At 40.5% G+C, this 21,783-nt stretch overlaps 1 protein-coding gene across 1 annotated transcript in view; it reads right to left on the reverse strand.

Moving 5' to 3' along the window:
- The window catches only part of CA10 (carbonic anhydrase 10), a 185,765-nt gene that overhangs the window by 18,362 nt on the left and 145,620 nt on the right, over positions 1-21,783 (reverse strand). Inside the window, exon 5 of the mRNA XM_018073398.2 lies at positions 21,535-21,720. Coding sequence (XP_017928887.1) covers positions 21,535-21,720 — 186 coding nt within the window. The remainder of the gene's footprint in view (positions 1-21,534; positions 21,721-21,783) is intronic.

Below are 21,783 nucleotides of genomic sequence, written 5' to 3' on the forward strand. Positions count from 1 at the left end.
TTCCTGCCTTCCCAAATGTTCTTTTGTTGCCTGATCTCAGCCTAGCACAGGCAGCCAGTGTGTCAGCACTGCTCCTGCCACGGTGCAGGGCTTGGTGACCTCTCCTTGCCCACTCCCTGCTGGCAGGTGTGGGATGGATAGGAGAAGAACCTGGAAGGGAAGGAAGCTGAAGGGGAACTTCCTGCTCTCTAAAACTACCTGAAAGGATGTTGTAGCCAGGGGGGAGTTGGTCTCTTCTCCCAGGTAACAAGTGGTAGGATGAGAGGAAATAGTCTCAAGTTGTGCCAGGGGAGGTTTAGATTGGATATTAGGGAAAAATCCTTTGCCCAGAGGGCTGTCAAGCATTGGAACAGGCTACCCAGGGCAGTGGTGGAGTCACCATCCCATAAAGTACCTACAGGACGTGCAGATGTGGCACTTGGGGACATGGTTTAGTGGTGGCCTTGGCAGTGCTGGGTTAATGGATGGACTCAATGACCTTAAATGTCTTTTCCAACAATTCTATGATTTTTCGACACGTTTTCTCTCAAGAGTCTCCTTCCCCTTTAGTGACTGGGTTGTTCACCTGTGACTTTACAAAATTATGTTCAACTCCTCTACCCTTAAGCAGTTCTCCCTCCCAGCTCTGTCCAGCTCACCATCTCCAACATGGGAATAGCTGCATTTCTCCAGTAGCAATGTTGTGAGATGCTCCAATGTCACATTAAAGGTGTTGGGGAAAGCATCTAATAATGAATGTGATGTTATGGAGTTCAGTCTGTGTCATTGATCCATGACAATTACAATTTGTGCCACATCACCCATAAAAGGTGCAAAAAGAAGGTCAAAATACAAATAGTTTTTGCAGGAGACTGTGGGACGCTTGATTTCCAGCACCATAAAGCCTGATAGAAGAGGAAAAAAAATTGAAATGGATATAGTTGCTAGTGATGTTAAGTTGCTATTTGAATGTAAGTTGAGGGCTCCAACACAGAAAGGCGTGAAGAAGCCCAGCTTGACTCAAAATAGCCAAAAGCATTTCTGGAATGAATGTTTTATTGAATTGTCAAAGGTCCCTTAGGATATTAATGCCGTGGTAGATGAGACGATATATTAGAGTCAAGTTTTTAGAAATGATTCTGAGAAATTTCACACCAGGATTTCCTGTTGGAGGTGCAGAGGCAAAAATTCAGAGGAAAGCAGGCACAGATCTGCCCTGAAGGCAGAAGATAAGGGGTTTTTTGTTTTGTTTTTTTGTTTCAGAGCATCCTGGCAGCTTGTTTCAAAGCTGAGGGAAGGTGTAACTGCCTTTTGGTGTTTATGTAAATTGTGTAAGAGACAGTTTTACACTTGTAGTTTAATAGTTAAGTTTGAAGTTGAGAAAAAACAAGCACAGACAAAACAAGAGGGCATGGATTATCTACAAATGAGATAGTACAGCTTAAAGCAGACAACTACAAAGCTCTCTTGTTTCTGAATGACTTGAGTAGCATTATATTCAGTAGGGAAGGTAACTGACACTCAGAAGCCATAACTAAGCCAGTTATCTTTATAAAATAAGCCCTTTAGCTCTCTCTGAAAGCTTTGGTGAAATAAAGCTAGGTATTGGCAAACACTGCTTAACAAATGCAGTACATGGACTGATGGTGGTGAAAGGGGCAGCAATAAAGTCACATTTGCATTTTGTATCACCAGACTTTCTACATCAGACAACAGAAGCCAAAGCTTTTTTTTTTCCCATTAGAAAACACAGTCTGTATTCATTTGCAGGTTAATTTATGTAGCTGAAATGCTGAAAATACTGGAATGGAAATACCTGAGATGCCAAAGAGATATTTTCCCTTAATGAAAGAAAATCAGGGAATGTGCCATGCTCTAAAATGCTTAATTCCTGAAGAAACCTTTAGTTTCTTGGACAGTCTGCAATTAGAAAAGGTGAATTTGGGCAATGATTCAATTCAAAGTCTTTGAAATTTGCTTTGTCCATGTAGTAAACTATTTTCTGCTGGCAGAAAGCCTGGCCTCAGTTAGGCTGTGAAAGCAGCTCCTTACTCTGGCTGGCAAAGGGCCTGGCCTTCAGAATGTTCCTGACTGCCATGCAAAAAACACACACACATTCATTTCTTGCTGCTTCCAGCTCCCACTGGAACTCCTGAAATGCCAGCTCAGTGGGGATGTGCAGTGTGGCTTCCATGGGGGAATAATGTCTGAATGAAGTGAGGGATTGTGAGAGGTGCAGAATCACAGAACATGTTGAGTTGGAAGGGACTCACAAAGATCATTGAGTCCAGCACCTGGCCCTGCACAAGACCATCCCCAAGAGTCACACCCTGTGCCCCAGAGGATCATCCAAACCCTCCTGGAGCTCTGGCAGCCTTGGTGCTGTGCCCACTGCCCTGGGGAGCCTGTTCAATGCCCAACCACCCTCTGGGGGAAGAACCTTTGCCTGAGATCCAACCTAAACCTCCCCTGACACAACTTCAGGCCATTCCCTGGGGTCCTGTCACTGGTCACCACAGCTGCAGCTCCACAGGAACCAGCTTCCAACTCTGCCTCAGCGCAGCTCTGTGTCCTCTGGTGGTGTCACTGATGGGGACACTTGAGGGTGGTGATCAGCCCAAGGTGGGACTCGATGGGCTCAGAGGTTCTTTCCCACCCGAGTGACTGTGGTAAGTGAGGAGGGGAGGCAGAGAGCAGGACCTGGTGCCTGCCCCTCTCCCACCCCCACAGCCACCTCCACCTGCCACGACACCCCTGGGAGGATGGATGTTTTTGGGAGTGAATGGTGTGTCCTGCTTTCCCAGGTAGCCAGGGAAGGGTGTTTCCAGTGTGGCTGTAATGCTGGGCTGTGGCAAATACTGTGGTTGGCTTTGAATTCATGCCAAACTCATAAAATCATGCAGATATTTATGATTGTTGGTACACAGTGACTGGAGTGGTGAAAGATGACTTAATACAAGCAATGTCTCCTGTGGGGCTTTGTCTTATTTTTCCCCCCCATGAAATTACTGTTCACAAATTCTCCCAGCTGTAGTTACTTCAGTTAATCCTAATGTTGTGCCTGTCACCTCTTCCTTTATTTAATTTCTTTGTTATGTGCCATATCCTCTGGTATGGCTTTCACACAGCGAAAAAGAACCTTTCTGTTAGTGCACAGATGAAATGGAGCTGAAAATTACTGCAGATAAAAATCCAGCTCTTTGAACTGTAATGCTAAGAATTCTTCAACCAAAGTAGACACCTAATTGGAGATAATGTTGACTCTCTATATAACTTTATTACTTTGTCAAGCTTACACCATTAAGCATGTATTTCATTTCATTATCCTGCAGTAAACAATTTGTTGTGGTGGTGAGATAGGCTGGTTTGTAGTGTCTGTAGGCAAAGCTGTGTTAGACTTCAAATGCAGGTAGTGCTGTCTTTAGCTTTTGAGTTATGGAGCAACAGTGTAATTATTCTATTACCTTGCTAAAACATCTAATTATTTTGTCAATGATGGGAAAACCTGAGAACTTAAATGTGAGAAATTCCAACGTGAATGTGGCTGTTCTTTTTTGTCTTTGACAATTTCACAACATCAGTTTGCTAGGCTGTTGGGAGGAAAGGATTCCATATGAAATTAATTCAATGGGGACTGCGTATCACTGAAATGATTCCTAATAAAATATTGATTTCTGATTTTAATAAGCATAGTATATATGCAAAGTATGTGTTTAGCTTTATAATCCATTTAAATATATACAATTTAGTTTTATGGCACAACAAATTACGTGCTGCTGTTTCTCCAGCCTTTGCAAAGCCCATTATCACAAGTTTAAAGGGAGACACACAGAAAGAAGGCAAAGGAAAAAGCTAGTTCTTCCTACTTATAAAGAAATGTTATAGAACTGTGAGCCCAGTATAAAGTCAGAATTCTGTCTCCAGTGTTCCCTCATCTCCTCAAGAAGTCCCTGAATTCTATTAAAAATTGCTGGTTTCTCAGCAAACAGCATGAAGAGTTTTTCCTGGGAGAAAGGTTTTAATAATTAAAATTAGTCAATACTGAAGCACAGGAGGTTATTTGATCTTGCTCAGAAACTGACACTTTCCAGAAGGGGAAAAAAAAATGCAATCTCTCTGATAAATCACTTTGTGCAGAACTGGGAGTCAAGTAGAAGAAATTTGCTGCAGAAGAAAAGAGGGCAACTCACCAGGGAAATAGGTTTGCTCAAAACAATTGTGAGTTTGAACATCAAGGTTGAGATTTTTAGGACATTTCCAGAAAAAAATCTGTAAGACTCTCAGGATGAGACGTAAAAATGCATTTGTTAGTACTTCAGGGCATTGCATCTCTCAAACACATGACATAAAGTTGCTGTTGGCTCTTGTGCTCCAGTCCAAATTTCAATTTGTCTACCTTTTCCCCTGTAATTTCAACTAAACTCGGCTGCTTTATCAAGTCAGTCTGTATTTCTGTGCAGAACTGAGGCTACCCACCTTCATTTAATAGACTCACATTTTGCTCCAGTAGCCCCTGTCAACTCTGGGCTGTGCCAGCAGATGAAAAGATGAAATCAAAACCATGCTTGTGGATGTCTGTGCCCAGCATGGGCTGGATTCCCTTTGAGCCATGGAAAACCAGACTGCCCTATAATGATGCCTGTGCCACCTAAGTCCACGTGGTTTTCCTTGCCCTTATCCAGACCCGTATATTCCCCTGTTTTTATGAACACCAAACCTCTCCCCTGTCCTTTTCTGACCCGTTTCTTCCCCTCACTTAAAATCTGTCACTCTTCTAACGTTAGCACTGCTATCCAGCTGTTCCCTCCCTCACTGTGCATTTCCTAGAGAAGAAAATGGCCCTTAAACATCCCCTAGTTTCCTGTCACAGTGGTGTTCAGAGGTTATGAATATATGCCTGAGACCAGACTGCTGCTTTCCCAAGGGTCTGTCACAGTGGGAAGGGGCAGTGCTGCTGCTCTGCCCTCTGCATCGCTCTGAGGATGTCACAGGTTGCTCTTGCAAGTGTTTCTGAAAGCCCAGAAGAATAAGTTCAGCTGCTCTGGCAGGTTGCAGTGTCTCACCTTTTCTTCATACTAAACTGTGTCTTTGCATTCTGATTTTTAGCTTTGTTGTCGCATAATTAGGATCAATAAATTTCAGAAACACCAAACCCAAATTTCACATTAACTTAACCGTGTTTTAAAGACATTATTCTGTCTTGTCATGCAAAGAGGGACATACAACCTAAATGTAAGGAGTGATGTTGCAATTCAGCAGAATTGATGTTGAGGTTGAAAAAACCCCTCAACCTCCTGAATTACTTTGACTTGTTTGATTCACCCTGTTTGATCTCTCTCTGTGGTAGATCAGATGAGACAGCAGAGAAGGGAGGCAAAAAAAAGACTGTATGGGCAAGAAAACTACTGGATGCACAACCAGCTTTTCTGTTCCCATTTCCCAATTTTGGAGCACTAAACTTTTACATTTCGTAACTTTTTTTAGCAAAGTTTATTCTTTGTTATCTGAAGCACTACAAAGTGCTGTTTTGAAAAAAAAAAAGATAACAGAACTGCCTTTCTCATAGAAGATAACTGGGAGAACTGACACAGGCTTGATCTGCTCATACTCTGAGTAGGGATGTGAAAGTACTACTTTTGATTAATGAGTTGATGCTCTTACCATATTTACTAGAACTTCTAAATTTTTAGTAAGGAACAATAGCACAGAAAATACTTTTCAGCACATTTTTCTACTACTCAGTAGAAGGAGAACACCTTGGGGTTGGGGCCTGGCATCTGGTGACTGTCACAAATCCTCCTGATATCAGGGGTTTAATGAGCAGGACAGGGACAAGTTATGGAAGCTGAGAACATCAGAGAAGTTTGCTCACAGATCTGTGCAGTTTTATCCCCTCATCATATTTATACTGTTCTTGACCAACCTGAGGTCTGGTGAATAAACCATTTCACAATGGATAAAAATAGATCTGATTTGACAGTGTAGTTGCTGTTACTTGAAAAGACCCAGATAAAACACCACAGTCCCTTTGGCTGAGGTTGGATTGCAGGTCACAGTTTGCAGAGTAGATGAGACAATGTTATGGGAGTGATGTTATGGAATCACTCAATTGCCAATGACTTCTGCAGCATCTGCTTGTACCTTCCAGGAACTCTGCTCCAACAAAGTGCCTTTGACCACACAGGCCCATCTGTATCACTAAAACAAGCTCTAATCTCAGTACAGACAAAACTTCAGAGCAAAGAAAGGTAGGAACGAGGAACAAACTCCTCTGCAGTCAGTGAGGCAAACGGATCAAAGGCAGGGGAAGCAGCAGCTGGGGCTCTGCCAGCTCCTCAGACACTCTTTTCTTTCTGGTTCCTCTACTTTCAACAACAAATGGGGAGAAGGGTAAAGCTACTTGTAGTAATAAAAACAAGAAAGACCTTGGTGCAATCTACCTAAAGCAGGAGCTGCTCACATCGCTTCAGAATAGGAGGAGGAGGAAAATTTTTCATGAATCAAAACAGCAAAGACAGCTTCTTAAGCAACAAAGGAAAATATTTTCACCTAACCAACTATTAGCAGTGGATTGTTCATTCAAACCAGCTTAGCATTCACTTTCTGCTGGTTTTACCTCACACACACACACACATATATGCATACACACACATATATAACTTGTAGCTCTCACTGTGCTGACCATTTGAGAAAAGTTGGCCCAAAAACTTGGCTTTCAAAGGCTTCAGATTTCAAAGGCTGTGCTGTTCTTTCTCAAGTCATGGGCAATAGTTTCACTGTCTGCAGCTGGAGGTGTTCACACAGCCCTAAGTGACTCTTTTATTTTTGCATGTAGTGTCACTGCTGGAAATTAGATTTCCAGTATGAATTAAAATTACAAGGGAAGCATGTCATTGTTATCATAGTGTAGTTTGCTTTGTAGAAACTGGTATGGCTCCACTTGCCCACAGATGAATGGTGTAAGTAAGGTGTACAGATGAAATGTGTGCATGTTAAGGGCTGTTCTGTTTGCTTCATTAACAGCAATTCGATGAACAGTTGTCCAGTTACAGATCTCCTGATTAGGATCAATCAACATCTCAAAGTTTGAAGACTGTCAACATAATTAAATGGTTCAATAAATTTGAGGCTATACATCCAAAGAAAAATTACTACACATTTAGAGACATTTTAAGAGATATTTACCCTATCAGCATTCCACGAACTTTGAAGATACATCTTGTAAATTATTTTCTCTGCTTCATTGATTTTTAATATTGTCAGTGCTTACAGTCTTACTGCATTTCAGAAGAAAGTACTTTGAGATTCATTTGGCATTATTTACTATACTACAACCTTCTCTATCTGGCATTGTTTTTCTCTGGCTCTTTGACGTTTACAAGTTTGGAACTTTAAAAAGTAGCTGGTAAGAGGCAGGTTCAGGTATAAAGTGCAGAAGACCTTCTGGGTGGCAGAATGTTGTGTATATCTGATGGGAGATTCATGGCTGTCCTTTAACACAGTTGGGGGGTGTGGTTTGCCCAGTGCAGTGTCTCAGGGTGATGAACCTTTGCTGTGGCAGCAACAGTGACCAGCCCTGCCTGTTTAAGGTTTCCATCTGCCACTAGGAATGAATTTTGAGATGTGAGGTGGCCAAAATCTCTGGGTCCTTTGCAAACACTGTGAAATCTCGTGTCCTGGTCTCCACCCTGCCGTGGTCTGTTGTCATGACTGCAGTTGACTCAGCCCCTCTGTCTCAGCCTCCCCATTTGTAAAATCGGCAAAATAATTACCCTGCGAGATAATTGATAGTTAATGGGCAACGTGCTAATGGCTGCAAAGCCAAAAGCATTCCAAGGGGTATCATTAGTGCCTGTTGTGAGCAGCCATCAGCAATTCTAAATATCCAAGGGGACCATGACATGACAGCTTCCAAACACAGGACATGTCTGAATTAGGTTTTTGGTTCAGGCCCAACTCTAAACAAAACACACTAAAAGGAGACAGATGGTCTCTTCCAGCTCTCCATTGCACTTTTATTTTCCTCTTCACAAACATTAAAGGACAGATTTTCATCTCAGTGATGGTTTTCTAGAATTCTCCATTTATTTATTTATTTATTTATTTTTTATTTTAAACTATGTACATCTTTAGATTTAATAATGGTCATTCACTCTGAGTCACAAGCTGCCACTTTCAGAGCACAAAATAAGGAACACCATCTAGCAGCACACAGGTAAAATTGATCGACTTCAAGCTGCCCAAAGATTGTTTGATGATCACAACCAAAATATTGATGAGTTTACAAGATCATTTGAAAGACGGATGGCATCACAGAACCGATGTGGTGTTCTCTGCTAGGAGAGAAGCCTGTGTCCTCTTAAAAATTCTCTTTTCACTCTAATCTCTTGGTAATTTCTACAGTATTAGCAATTTCTAGGTACTTCATAATTTGGTAATACCTTGTGTGCATCAAATAAGAAAAACTGAAGTTCATTTATAAATTCACAGTGGAGGTCACACTTTAAATTGAGGTGGATTAAATATTTTAAATCCTAGGGGTTACATCCTGTTTTTCTTGTATGGTGACCCACAGTATTGTGGTCCTGAGGTAACAACTGCACTGCAAACATACAACCCAACTTTACATTTGTCAGCATGCCCATGGTTTCACTTATTTCCATGGGATTGTCCATGCACATGGAGATTTGTGGGGATAGACCCTGAATGTGCTGCCCGAAAGCTCAAAATTCTAACAAAAGATTTCCAACCTACTTTGAAGTGTTCATCTTCAGTACTGAGTACATCTAAAAAATAGGAATGTATTTTCAAATAGGCCACAGGAAAAAGGCTTTTGGAACCTTTTTTTTTTTTTATTTTACCCTGCCATTTTTCCTTTCATCATTTTCCTGGATTTCTAAAAGAAAATCCTACGAGAATAGAACAGACTGACATTCATTAGAATCTGGAAGAATAAGGGTGATTTTTTTTTTTCTTTCTAATTAACTGCCCCAGGGAACGGCTCTACCAGTCAGGAGGAAGAACAGCTCCTCTATTGTGCCTTTTTGTGACTTAGGAACAGTAGATGGGGAGGCTCTAAGCTATAAATCAAACAGTGAAAACCCTCTTAACTGAACACACCCTTGGGCTTCACACAGAATAAGGCCTTACACTGATCACAAGCAGAACTAGTTGGGATTTTTTTCTTTTTTGCTGAAACGGGGTTTTGCTGGAAAATGCTTATATGTCAAAACCAAAGTACCTCGTGGAGGGAACTTGATTTCAAAGAAATTTTTCTGAAAGACAAGCTGGGACTGTCAGAAACCTCCCTGATTTCCTGCCAGCTTGTCTTGTGGTGCAGCCAAGAGCCTGCAGACCTGGTGCCTCCATCCCCATGACCTTCAGTAACCAGCTGGTTTTCCTGGGTTGTCCCTCCCCTCAGCAGGGCTGAGTGTGAATAAAGTCATGTTTGTGCAGACAGACAGACTGCCAAAGGGACAATCTGGGTACCAGCTCCCAGGGTCAGGACAGCCTTGGATGTACATGGAATTATTCCTGCCTGATGCCTCTTTTGTGGCACCAATCATGCCTAAAGCAGGAAGGGGGAGGGATGGAGTGCACTGTTCCAGCCACAGCAGCACATTCTCCCAGGCTCCTCCATGAGCCCCGTCTCTGGAAATGTCTCACTGTGACCACTGCTCTGAAGGTGAAAATGGAACAATATTTGCCAAAATCTAGAGTAACCAGAGCAGTCTTGGTGTAGCAATTTGTGTTTTGAGTAAAACTGGCTCCACAGGTCAGTGCCACAATAGTCTCTAGAACAGTCCACAAACCTCAAAGCCACAAAGTAATTTCACACCGTGCAGAACTGGGACCACAGCTCTGTCTGTCTCTTTGATTATTAGTTTTTGTCTTTGAAGTACAGGCACGTCCTGCCAAAAGAATGTGTGTTAAGAGGGCTTCAGGTTTCAGCTGTGGTGGACTGTTCTGCAAATGCTTTATGTGTTTTTTAATTATGTTTTTATTGGTAGCATATTTTTGTGATATTTTATTGACCCTTCCCTGTTTTTTATGAGAGCAAGCAATGAACACTAACCTGCCTTTTAAAGCACTTGACATTAGTACAGTTAGTTCTAAGAAGTCTTTTATCATTTTCTGAATCAGAATTCCCTATTTCAGGCAAGTATGCTAATCCATCATTTATGTATATTACCATAAACTTTTTGCTCTCTCAAAATATATTAAAAAAAAAGGGATTCTTCTGGAGAATCTTAGCAGAGCCCCAATTTGAAAGCCACGCTCCTCTAATGCTTTATGGACTGAATTTTAGTGCAGTGAAAGTTCTGAGTTGAGAGTTTGATGGATTGGAGCAGGAGGAAGAAACTTTTTTCTGCACAACCTCACCAGGGTATTTCAGACTTACGTGGTAGGAGGCAAAAAAAGCAGTGGGTAATGAGAATTGGGTGGCTGAGCTCCTGTAACCAGGGATGCTGCAAGATTAATTCCTGTATAAGCATGGAAAATGATGGGCCTCTGGGGACTATACCTACATGCTGTGCTTTGGATGTAGACTTCAAAGCATTGAGCTGGGTTGGAGGTGCTGTATGGGACTGATAGCTCAGGCCTTGATCACTCTGTGCTTTGACTGTCAGAGGAAACAGGAAAGAAGCTGCTAAAGGTGAAAAGAGCAGAAATTTATGTAACAAAATAGGCTAAATGTGTACTGTTCACGTTGAACGTGGCTTGAAAAATTAAAAAAAAAAAAAAGAGAGGTTTTTGATTCATAGGAACGTCACATTTGAGAGAACGTGACAGCTGTTTCTGGCCAGTCCTACACTGAAGGTTAAGCAGATTAAGGCTGTGTTGCCAACTGGTTCTGTTATTAGCAGAATTTCCAGGGACTAGATGGCAGGAGCATGTTCGTAGTTTGATAAGAAAGAGTAAATAAAATTTGAGATGATGGAAAGAGATGGCCAGTAATGGACTTGCCCTTTCTTGCTAAAATCCAGAACTCTCTTTGCCTTTGATAGAACTTTCAGAGTAATAACTTGTATATGGTACTTTTCTAATGTGCCTGTGGCAAATTGTCAGTTACAAAATGTTTCCATGACAGTTGGATTAAAAAAAAAAAACCCAACCAAACCACTGAAAAGTAGCTGAATGTAATGAATTAATTTCTCCTGAGTTTTAATCCACCAAATCTTGGCAGGTGTATGCAGTAATGTTGAGTTAGTTCATACAGAGATAAGAATGCAGACAGATAAAGGTGAGATATTAAAAGATAAGTGGAAAGAAAATGGACTTCAAATAAATGTGGTTTAACCTTGTCAATTCTAATTCTGCACAGTGTTAGCACTGATGCTGTTGTGGCTGCTATCACTCACATGCTATTTTAAGGGTAGCTATGCCTGAGCAACTGTTCTAAATGTAATAATTTTAGAAAGAAATGCTTCTGAAATGATAACAGAATTGAATTTTGCTTCCCTTTGTTTTTTGTAAAATATCCTATTCCATTATCTATCACAATTTTGCCTAAAGAAAACAAAATTTAGAAGTATATCCTTCTCAGTCTGTATTGAAATTACCTAGATGGTTAAAATTAAATACCTCAAATTTAAAGTATTTTGACTTTCTGGGGGGGCAGTGTATGCCAGGAAAGGTTACACAGTGATGGAGGAAGGTCAAGACAGTTTCATTCATGCTAAATGAAAACTGTAACTCTGCAACCTCCCAGCATTTCCTGAAAATGTAATAAAAAGGCAGCTAGAAATGACACGACTTAGTTGGCTTTTTACTAAGATATTAAAATGCCTCATAAGAAACTGTTAAACCTGAGGTGAAGGACAAAGGCCCAGTGAAGGAGTAGCAGAAGCTACAGAAATAAACTGAAGGTCAGAGAGCTGATGGTGAGGGTTCACAGCTGCCCCTGAGTGTTAGAAAGCAGAAATTATCACAAGGGAGGAAGGAGAGTTGTGAGCTGGAGTTGAGACCTAAAAGGATGTGGTTCCCCCCCAGCATTCAGGTCCCAAATAAATTAAATCTGCCTGATTTGGCCATGGGTATGAGCCAGGAACTCCCGTTTCCCCCAGGAGGACTTTGGCAACAAGTTTGGACTGTTCAAAGTTCGGGTCATGTTCATTGTCTGAAGCTCTTCCATTTTTAGAGAGTAACACAAAAATTACTGGAGAGTTTCCAAATTGACACTCTCTGAGTACAAGGGCCATTCTTGATCTCAGAACTAGTTGGTTTTGCTTCACTTAGTCATTTAATGAGTTGTTGCAACAGAGACACGTGTGGTGTGTGAGTGCTCAGCACCAAATAGGCCTGAGCAACTTCGTTGTATTTTCAGTGTTGTGTCTCATTTGTCATTAACTCTGGGCTCTCCTGTTTAGGATCTGATCCCCAGCATCCATCCTCCAGTCCACAGGCACTGCCAGTTAGAATAGACTGGGCTAACAAACAGGGTATTAGGAGTTTTGGCTGTCTGATGTCCATGGTTAGCAAATAAACACCAAATCATCCAGTTTTATTCCAAAGTCAGTTTGTTTGCAGTAACTGCTCCCTGCTTATTGTTTTGGTAAATCGTAAAAATGATAAAAATTCATATGCTTACTTTTTATTTTCTTTTCTGGTTGTCCATAGTAGCTCCAAGAGCTTTTGTACAGGTCTTTTGTCTTGATTCCTGCTTTCTTTGGAATGTTACTTTACATATATTTGGGGGAAAAGTTAAAACTTACAGAAAGTGTAGTGGAAAAATGATTACCAAGTGACATGAAACACAAAAGCCATTTCAAAATGAATGTAGTTTTTTTTGCCTACAGAGGTAAATTACTGTTTAATTAAAGAAGAATCATCCTGAAGCAAGTGAAGTCACCACAAGCAAATGATAATAATTTGGAGTGAGGCAAAGTGAACAGTTCATAAGTGACACTGGAGGTTTAGAGAGCTGAATGTTTTCATGTCCCAGTGGTTTAAAAGAGCAAATCCTACAGCTGCTACTCTAAGCAGAAAAACTCCACCTTATTGCTTTATGATGCTGGATTTTAAAATTGAGGCACCAAAGGGATTTAGATTATAGTCGGTGACAGACTGTGCTCTCAGTACATTGACACTCTCTTCCACTTCTCACTCCCTCCAAAAAAAAAGAACAGTTGGTAACCAAAAAGTAAACATGTGCAAAAAAATATACTTATTACTAAAGGGATCTGTTTCACTTAGTATCTAAGAAATTCAGCATTATTATTCCCTGCAGCAGATATTTTGCTGTGTCACACGTACATTAATACAAGCTGACGTTGTCACAGAGCCTGCAATTTGTTTGGACAGCTCCTGCAGTTCTGCTAATGCATGGAGAGCTCCTAAGATTCAGAAAAGTAGTTTCCAACAAAGGAAAGTTTTCTGGCAAGGAACATCCATGTAATGTGTTGACAATGAAAAACAACCCCAAACCACCCCTCTAAAAGTCTGCCAGTGCAGTTTCTTAAATTTCAGTATACAGCAAACAGTATCTATGGAGCTTCATTTATTTCATGTGACAGTGAAAAGTGAATTTTCACCTCCAATGACCACACAAATACCCCAGTAATCTGACAAAATGAAAAAATGCAAGCCTGAAGCAAAAATCAAAATCCTATTTGGGTACCTGAAATTTAGTCTCAAATTTTATAAGGGGTTAAACACTTGTTCTAAAGCATCATTCAATCTCCAGATGGTATCTAATGGTTGTTTGGGATTATAAAATTAAACGACTGTTCCTTTCAATTATATGTTATTGTCAGTCTTTCTGCTAAAGACATAAATACATAATTTCTCCCCCTGTATCTTTTTCTTAGTTTGTATCTTTGAAGAGCCACAGCTGCATCAGGTCCAATCCTGATTCCAGTTGGGGCAATAACTGAATTTCTGAGCCTTATACACCAAGAAAAACATCCCATTACAACTTGCTTCAAATAAAACCATTAAATTTTTCCTGTTTTACCTATCATAAAATGCACACTTAGGCCTATGGTATGAACTGTAAATTCTTCCCCTTGCCAAAAAAAAAAAAGAAGCCTTATTTGTATTTCCACTGCTAATCAAGTTTTAGAAAGGTGGAAAAGTAACAGGAATGGTATTTATGATAGGAGCAGCTGATTATACATGACATAAAATTCTTTATTGTTGATATAAAGTTTGGACATCATATAACTTGATTTGTGTAATTAAGGGTTTTTCCCAAGGGAAGGATAAAACAGGCTATTTCTACAATCTAATTTTCCTTTAAAAATAGCAGTATGACTACAACAGCACTAAATGTAAGATCCTGACTGCAGGAGTGCCCTGGTGCTGCCTGGCAATGCAGCCATTCATATAAAAATGAGTTGTACTTGCTGTGTATTTTTTATATTTATATATTTATGATCAGTGATTTATAGTTGCTACGCCTTGGGTTGATTTTATAACTTCTCCTGGCTCTCGAGTTCTGGGTATTTTTTATTTAACAAGCATATATTGCCCATGACTTGAAGATGACTGTCTAGGCCAAAAAATTACAGGAAGGAACATAAGTTTTAAAAGTCAACTATTCCACTTCAACAGAGTTAAAGAAGAAACTGCTTTTGAAGGTCACTAAGGATTAAGATGTATTTTTAACACGTAGCCAGTGCAGGAAGTTTACTGCTTTTTGATGTAAAATACACCACAAAATTTTCTGTTCCATATTCCTGGAAAGTCATCTTTCTTGTGCTCTCCAATAGAGTAGTTCAAAAGGAGAGGCTTCCTGGGTAAGAAACACCAACTGCATTTTAATTGTTGCCCTATTTGCTGCTTACAGCTTATCTGGATGTCAGCACATTGTTCTCACTGGTGTCTTAATGTTCCTGTTGCTGCCACGAAGCCACGGATGTTTAGATGGTTCAGTTACTGCCTGACTCTGCACCCATTTCCAGCTTTTGGTTTCAAGGAACCACTCTGTCATTTCATCTCCCCTTAATTCTGTCTATAGTCCCTTTAAGTATATACCTCATACTGAAAATCTGTCACAAAAAGAAAAAAAACAACTACAAAAACCTAATGGAACACGAAATCAAGTCAATGGAATTGTGTGCAGCAATTAGTTTACCTTTTTATCTGCACACCTGTTTGTTATCCATCAACAAAGTAGCAGTTAAACGTGTACAATTCATATACTCTGAATTCTTTAAGAACAAAATAATACAACAAATCTGAGAAAGAAAACCTGGCATTCAGATATGCACTATTAGATTTTGGGAAATTATTTGCAGTATCTCCAGGCAGCTGCATACATTTCACATTTTGTAGCTTTCCCCTTTATATGTTCCTATGTAGCCACTGGGGGATAAGTTTATTTGTTCAATCTGCAGGTGCCCCAAACTTTCCAATTCCTCGCTGTCACTGAAGCTGTTGAGGTTCAGGCAGAGTTTGCAGGACTGCAGGAGTGTGGATGCTTTCCCAGATACCTGCACTCCCTGGAGCCAAGAGGGAATGAGGGCTCTTCCTGGGATAGCAGGTGGCAGCTCCAGTGGGGGATGTGTCTGTGAGCAGGAGGCTCGTTAAAAGCTGCATTTTGATATGGAACTTAAAGGTTTTTGTTTGGGTTTTCTACTCTGCCTGGAACCTCAGAGCATCCTGATCTGCTCCTCTGGCTTCTGCTCACTCTCAGTGACAGTCCTGGAAGTGAGGCCATAGTCCCACAGTTTAACAGACTGCTTAATCTAAATCAGATATTTGTAAGAGCAGATTTTGGTTAATTATTGCATATTATTTCATGCAGTGGTTCTGGAATAATGCATTCTGTATCTGACACAAAAATACACAGTAAATTAAAACATTACCTTTTATCTTCCTCTTCCATTTGCACTGTCCTATTGTCATCTACATTTTATTGCTGATTTCAGGTACAGTCAGTGTATAATCCTTAGTAAGCACAGTAAGTGTATAAGCCTTTATAAGCCTTAGCACCTTAAGGACTCCTTAGTCAACAAAACTTTTGCTTAGAATCTTGATTTATCATCTCATTGCATTTTGAGAAGTATTTTGGGAATGTTAGGAAATGTTTTTGATATGTTCTACTTTATAAAACAACATAGGTTTCCAAGTTTGCCTCCTGCAAGCTTTGCTGTCCAGCTTATCTCAGCAGCATTCTAGCAGCATCCCTAGGGATGATGCTTTCAAATCCAAAGGGCTCTGCTGTGCAGAGGGAGAGGAGGTCATTTCATCCTCATGTAGTTTAGGAGGAGAGACAGACCAGGCAGGCTGCTACCAAAATGGATCTCTCTTTAAGAGCCTCATTTCCTTCAAAAGTCAGTAGAGGATAAAAGGGAATTTCCACTGGGTGATTCAGAGGTCTTGAATTACCAGACCACGGTCAGGTGTGAATATTCCTCAGTCTGTACTAATATACTGTTCAATCCTATTTTCTGTTCTTCTGACAGGCAATAAAATCCTATTTAACTTAAAACATAAAATTGAATTTGTTTTAGAAAAACACAGTAATCCTGTATGGGACATTCGCTTCAGAGTTGGACTCAATGATCCTCGTGGGTCCCTTCTGGCTCAGAAGATTCTGTGATTCTGTGATGTGTCTTTTGGACTTTAAATCTGCTTTTTATGGATATTTTATAAAATTTTGGGTGAAGCCACCTACATTATTTAGGGAGGACAGAAGTGAATTCTTACAACTGCAGCACATATTCATCTCCCACTGGTTTTGAATTACTCCTGTGAGCAGTCTCCTTATACTTTAGTGATGACAATACCACCACCTCTTCCTGATTTATATTCTGTTTCTATATCAATTTAATTTGTTATCCTATTGACTTTCTCCTTTGAAGCTGAACATTAATCTGAAGGTTATAGAGATTTTACTAAGCCCTCCCCCCCTCCATTAGACATGTGTTCCCTCATCTGGTGCTTTCCTCAGAGGCTTATTTTTCAACATTAATAAGTGTTGGAGTACAGCAAACTTCTCTTCTGGCTGAAATACTTAAAAAGGACCTGCACCATTTCCAAAAAAGGCTCCAAAAGAAGACAAAGGGCTATGTACTAGCACAATCCAAGGACAAGCCATGGTTTCTTCCATAAATGATCCCACCACCAGGGTTTTGAGGAGGCTGTTTGGAACTGCACAGGCAAATCAGGGGTGCACAGAAGGTCTCAGTGGCAGAGCTACTGTTTCTGATTTAACAATTCAGAGCACTCTAATTCTGCAGCAGGCTGGATTAAATTATTTCAGCTGGCTGACTGGTTCTCATAGGCTGTCTATGTGACAGTCCTGCTTCCAAAAATATCACAAGTTGGATTTGAGACACTGATCTCTCTCATAAGTAATCCTTTACTATCACTAGAAGTTCTCTACTCACATAGACATGCCTGCAGTTAGAGAATTTGCAGTAGCCAGAGGAGACTGATGATTCAGAATGTTCAGCTTCTCCCTTTGATTCCCATTTTCTTGTATTTCTTTTTTTTTTCCTCAGTGGCTTTTTTAGCAGCAGCAAAAGTAAATCTCAGTTCCAAGCTGTGTGTACAGCTTGCAATATGTACCCATTTATTTAGATCCTCTTCTCACTTTCATTTTACTTCTCCTGTAGCAGATGAAGTCATTGTGTGTTTATAATCTGTCCTTGGGTTTTTGGAAGGGTGGGAAGAGAAGAAATCTATTTTTTTTTCATGTGTATTGGACTGTGGTCTCTTGTTTAAAAGTCTCCAGCCATTGAGTTTGTGAAAAGTGCATAACCCCAAATAATTAAGCTCCTTGACTTTCTGCCTTTGCACTGATAAGGCTGCTACAAGGCAGAACCATAAAGTGATTGGAGGTCTCCTGCAGCACATTTTTCATTTTTATGCTGAGAAGAAAAAAGTGGTTTGGATTTTTATGACTTTGCCACATGGTAAAGTTAAAGGCTCCCATATTCACCATGAACCTTTTTAGAGGTTACCTTTATATTTTAACAAGGCAGACAGTGCCTGAACAACAGCACTCTGGTCAATTCTGCTGTTTGTACTGCTGCTGTCTGAAGGGAAAGTGGTCTTTCTCATTAAATGATACAGACTCTGAAGCATTAAATCCCCTTTTGCATGGAGGCATTAGGCAGCAGACACAAATGATTGGTGTCTTACTTGGAGACTTTGCTTAAGCCAAGATTTTCTTTTAATCGTTGTAATACAGTAGGATGCTCATGCAAAGAACAGGGAACTAAACACACTCAAGTTTGCCTCATAGGGACAAGTAAATGATTTATTTATTTAAGCATTCCAAAGCCTGCCTGCCTTCCCACTTACCAGTGCCAAACATATTGATGATAATCTGATACACAGTTTTAAAGCCTTTACACTCAAACTGTTTGAATGTTTGTTCAGTTATTCTGTCTACAGTAAAGTGATAATTTGGGGCTAAAAGGTAACCAGATTGTTGTGGAGATCTCTCTTGACAGCCTTTAACACATAGTTGTATGTTAAAGCCTAGAAATTACAAGCCTCTTGGTATCATTCAGACCATAGCACATTTTGAAGCAATTTGCTATTTCTGGGCTACTTTTCATGCCGTGGTCCCCCTCCAGTGCTCTCCAGCTTGCTCTGGTGCCTGCCCCTTTGCAGAACACCTTTACTAGGCAATAAGGGGCCCTAAAACAAAGTACTTCCTTAGTATGGCTGTTAGGTGGGGCTTCCACATGTGTAGAGAACATTGCAGCTGGTTCAAGATATATCAGGGCTGTTTAAAAGCTTCTGCTTTGTCTGCTCCTGGATTTAATTTAGGCCCATGTGAGCCAATCTAAGTTTGCCAGTGCTGTGAGGGAGAGGTGCTGCCCTCTTCCCTGCCCTCTCCTCAGGCTCCCTTCCTCTCTCTGCAATGTGCTGACTTTAATAAGTCTTGGAGACCCCAGCAAAAACGAGGGGAGAGACGGGGATGGGATTGGAGGAAGGAGTAGTAGGAATAATCTGATTGTGACCTACTGGAATGGATCACACTGCTTGGGTAACTTCATCCTTGGGAACTGTTTCCGTGGAAAAACAGAGGTTTTGGTAAAATCCATGGTGGGTTTGTCCAACCCAACTGAGTAGAGCAGTGAGGAGGCAGTGCCATGGGAGTTCAGTGTGCAATTAGCAGTCACACACTGCAACCCTGCAATGATTTTTCTCTGGATGCTAAAGCCTAAGCCAGCAAACATTCATTGCTATTCTTACCTGCACCAGCTAAATTAAACTAATGAGCCTATGCAGTTATTTTTCTTTATCCCATCTCCTCTGACAGCATTCTCCAGTGCAGAAGTGAATAGTAATTAGCAGCAACAGTCTTGAAAGCACATGTTACATAGATAGAGCACACACTCTATCAGGAAGTCAGCTGGCTTGTTTACAGCTTTCTCATTCCAGTTGTTGGGAACTGTAGACAATTCACCTTCTAGTGCTGAGAGCTTATCAAAGATCACTCATTTACACAGACAGCACTTGTATGGGTGGATGTACAGTCAAAGAACACCATTAGTTGCTGTCTTTCCCTGAAAATTTGCAGCCATTCTGTTCAGCATGATTGATTTGCATCTGTGCTTGTACTTTGGGAACAGTATGTGTTCTATAAATAAGACTTAGCTGTGTAGGTGTAGGTTCAAATCAGTAATTAATAGCGGACCTTACTGAAACTTACCTGTCCAGCTGCCCAAAACAGCTTTTTGAAACTTTGAAAAGCACATCCTCAAAGGACAGAACCATCTCAGCATCTGAAAAGAAGGTGTCTTTTCTAAACTCCTCAACCTGTTGTTTGTCTGTTCTCTGTTGTCATGGGAGATGCTTCTCCACAAAGTGATTTGTCCTGTCCTAAGAGATGCATCTCTGGCTATCAGGGCTGATCATCCTCTGAAGTTGCTAATCTCCTCCTATTCACTGCAGGGGGAACTCACATAACTACAGGAATCCTGCACATACTGTATATCCAGCTGTGCCTGCCTGCCTGACTGACAGCAGTTTCCACTTAGTTGGGTTTTCTGCTTTTATTAAGACTTGAGGTCTCTGTTAGCAAATACCAAATATTAATAGTGCTTTGGAACTCCTACTTTCAAAACCAGAAGAGCCTACTTAAGTGTCAATATTAAACATTGCCAAACAAGGCTCTACATTTTTTCATTGTTATAGTCTAGGACCGATGAATTTATAACTTAAAAACTCTTTTAAAAACATCTGAAATGATGCTGATACATCTTATCAAGTACAATGGTATGTTTCAACTAGATTTTTGCTTTCTTGTTCAGTCAGCTTTCTGTTGTTTGAATATTGCCCTTCTGTAAACCTGAACAGCAAAGTAAAGACTTTATTTACTAAAGCATACTTAACTTTCAGCTCTTAAAGGAGCAATACTTTATATATTCACTTATCATGGAATTTAATGAAGGCAACCAGAATTCAGTTGTGTCAGACATGAGTAATTTCATGCAAAAGCTGCCACTGGCTGTATTATACATTTATGTAGCTTATAAAACAAAGCCAATGATTTCCATCAATTATAACACCATCATTTGGCAACTCTGCAATTAATTTCTTACTCTAAAATAACTGCTGTTGATCAGTGCCAAAGAAAATGCCACACATTAACTGACTCATCACCAGAGTCTGTGATGTAGAGTACACATGTCAAGCTGATTACTCATCTCCAAGAAAATAAGTGCTTTATGATCAAAAAAATATTCTTTTTGGTATTCTGAAAGAATGGTAACAGGGATGTCCATTTTATCTTTAAAAATGATCCCCACACTAATATACAGTTATTCTGAAGCATTATTTTGAGTAGTGGAGTAGAGTTGCATGCTGGCCAGTTCACACCCGTGGCCCAAGTTGAAGTAGGATGGGGTATTGCAAACCTCATGCACCTCTTCTATGTAAAAATGTTCCTACATAAGAAAAATGGAAAGATTCTGCCCTGTTTGTCCCAGAAAGTCTGCAAACTCTAATTTACATCTTGGAAAAAGTACTCCACATAAATATTTATCCAGCAGGAGTAATGGGTCATTCTGCAACAGGTATCAGGATCATGAAGTTATGGTCTTGGGACACTTATGGACGTGTATTCAAAACACGAGTTCCAATTCTGCCAGGGATTACTAGTGCAGTCAACTTTATTTCTTGAGCAGAGTTCTGCGGAACCACCTCTGAAATTAAGTATCTCCTTATTTTTGCATGAATCAAAGGCAGGATGATACTCAGTGTAAAGTGTTACACACCAGTGTGTAGCAAAACCAGCACTTCCATACGAATTTGAGGCACTTCCAGTATTACTTTGTGGTTAATCTCGTATTTGTGTTTACAAGAGACATAAAGGACCCATCAGAAGAGACTTGATTACTTTGTAAGTAGCACAGATGAGAACAGAGGGTGTCTCTGCATACAATAAACACGGCACTTTCATTTCTAGATACAAATCACACCATTTGCAGTGCAGGGGCGAGGAAGCAAAACCTAATTCCCCGATTTTCCGAATGGATGCAGGGAAACCATTTTTTTACGGCGACAAATTAAATTTGCAAATACCTTCAGGCAGAAATGGGAAGCGAGTAATTCATACTGGTACCTCCCAGGAGGGTGACCTACCTCCCCAGAGAAGGCCTGTCCGTTGAGGAGGTGCTCTGATCCCTGGCTGTCCTCGCTCCCAAAGTGTAACCGGATTTCCTCCAGGCGGTGACTGTACGTCATCGGCCCTCCAGAGATGTTGACCAAATGCTCTTTGTCTAATCGTAGAGATACATGTCTCCCTGTGTTATACATTGTCCCACTGACCTAAAACGGGTGGGGGAAAAAGAAAAAAAAAAGGCATTTTTAATGAAATAATCCGCAAATCTT

This window comes from Manacus vitellinus, unplaced genomic scaffold, assembly GCF_001715985.3.
Source record: "Manacus vitellinus isolate BGI_N305 unplaced genomic scaffold, ASM171598v3 scaffold_24_pilon, whole genome shotgun sequence".
NCBI lineage: Eukaryota > Metazoa > Chordata > Aves > Passeriformes > Pipridae > Manacus > Manacus vitellinus.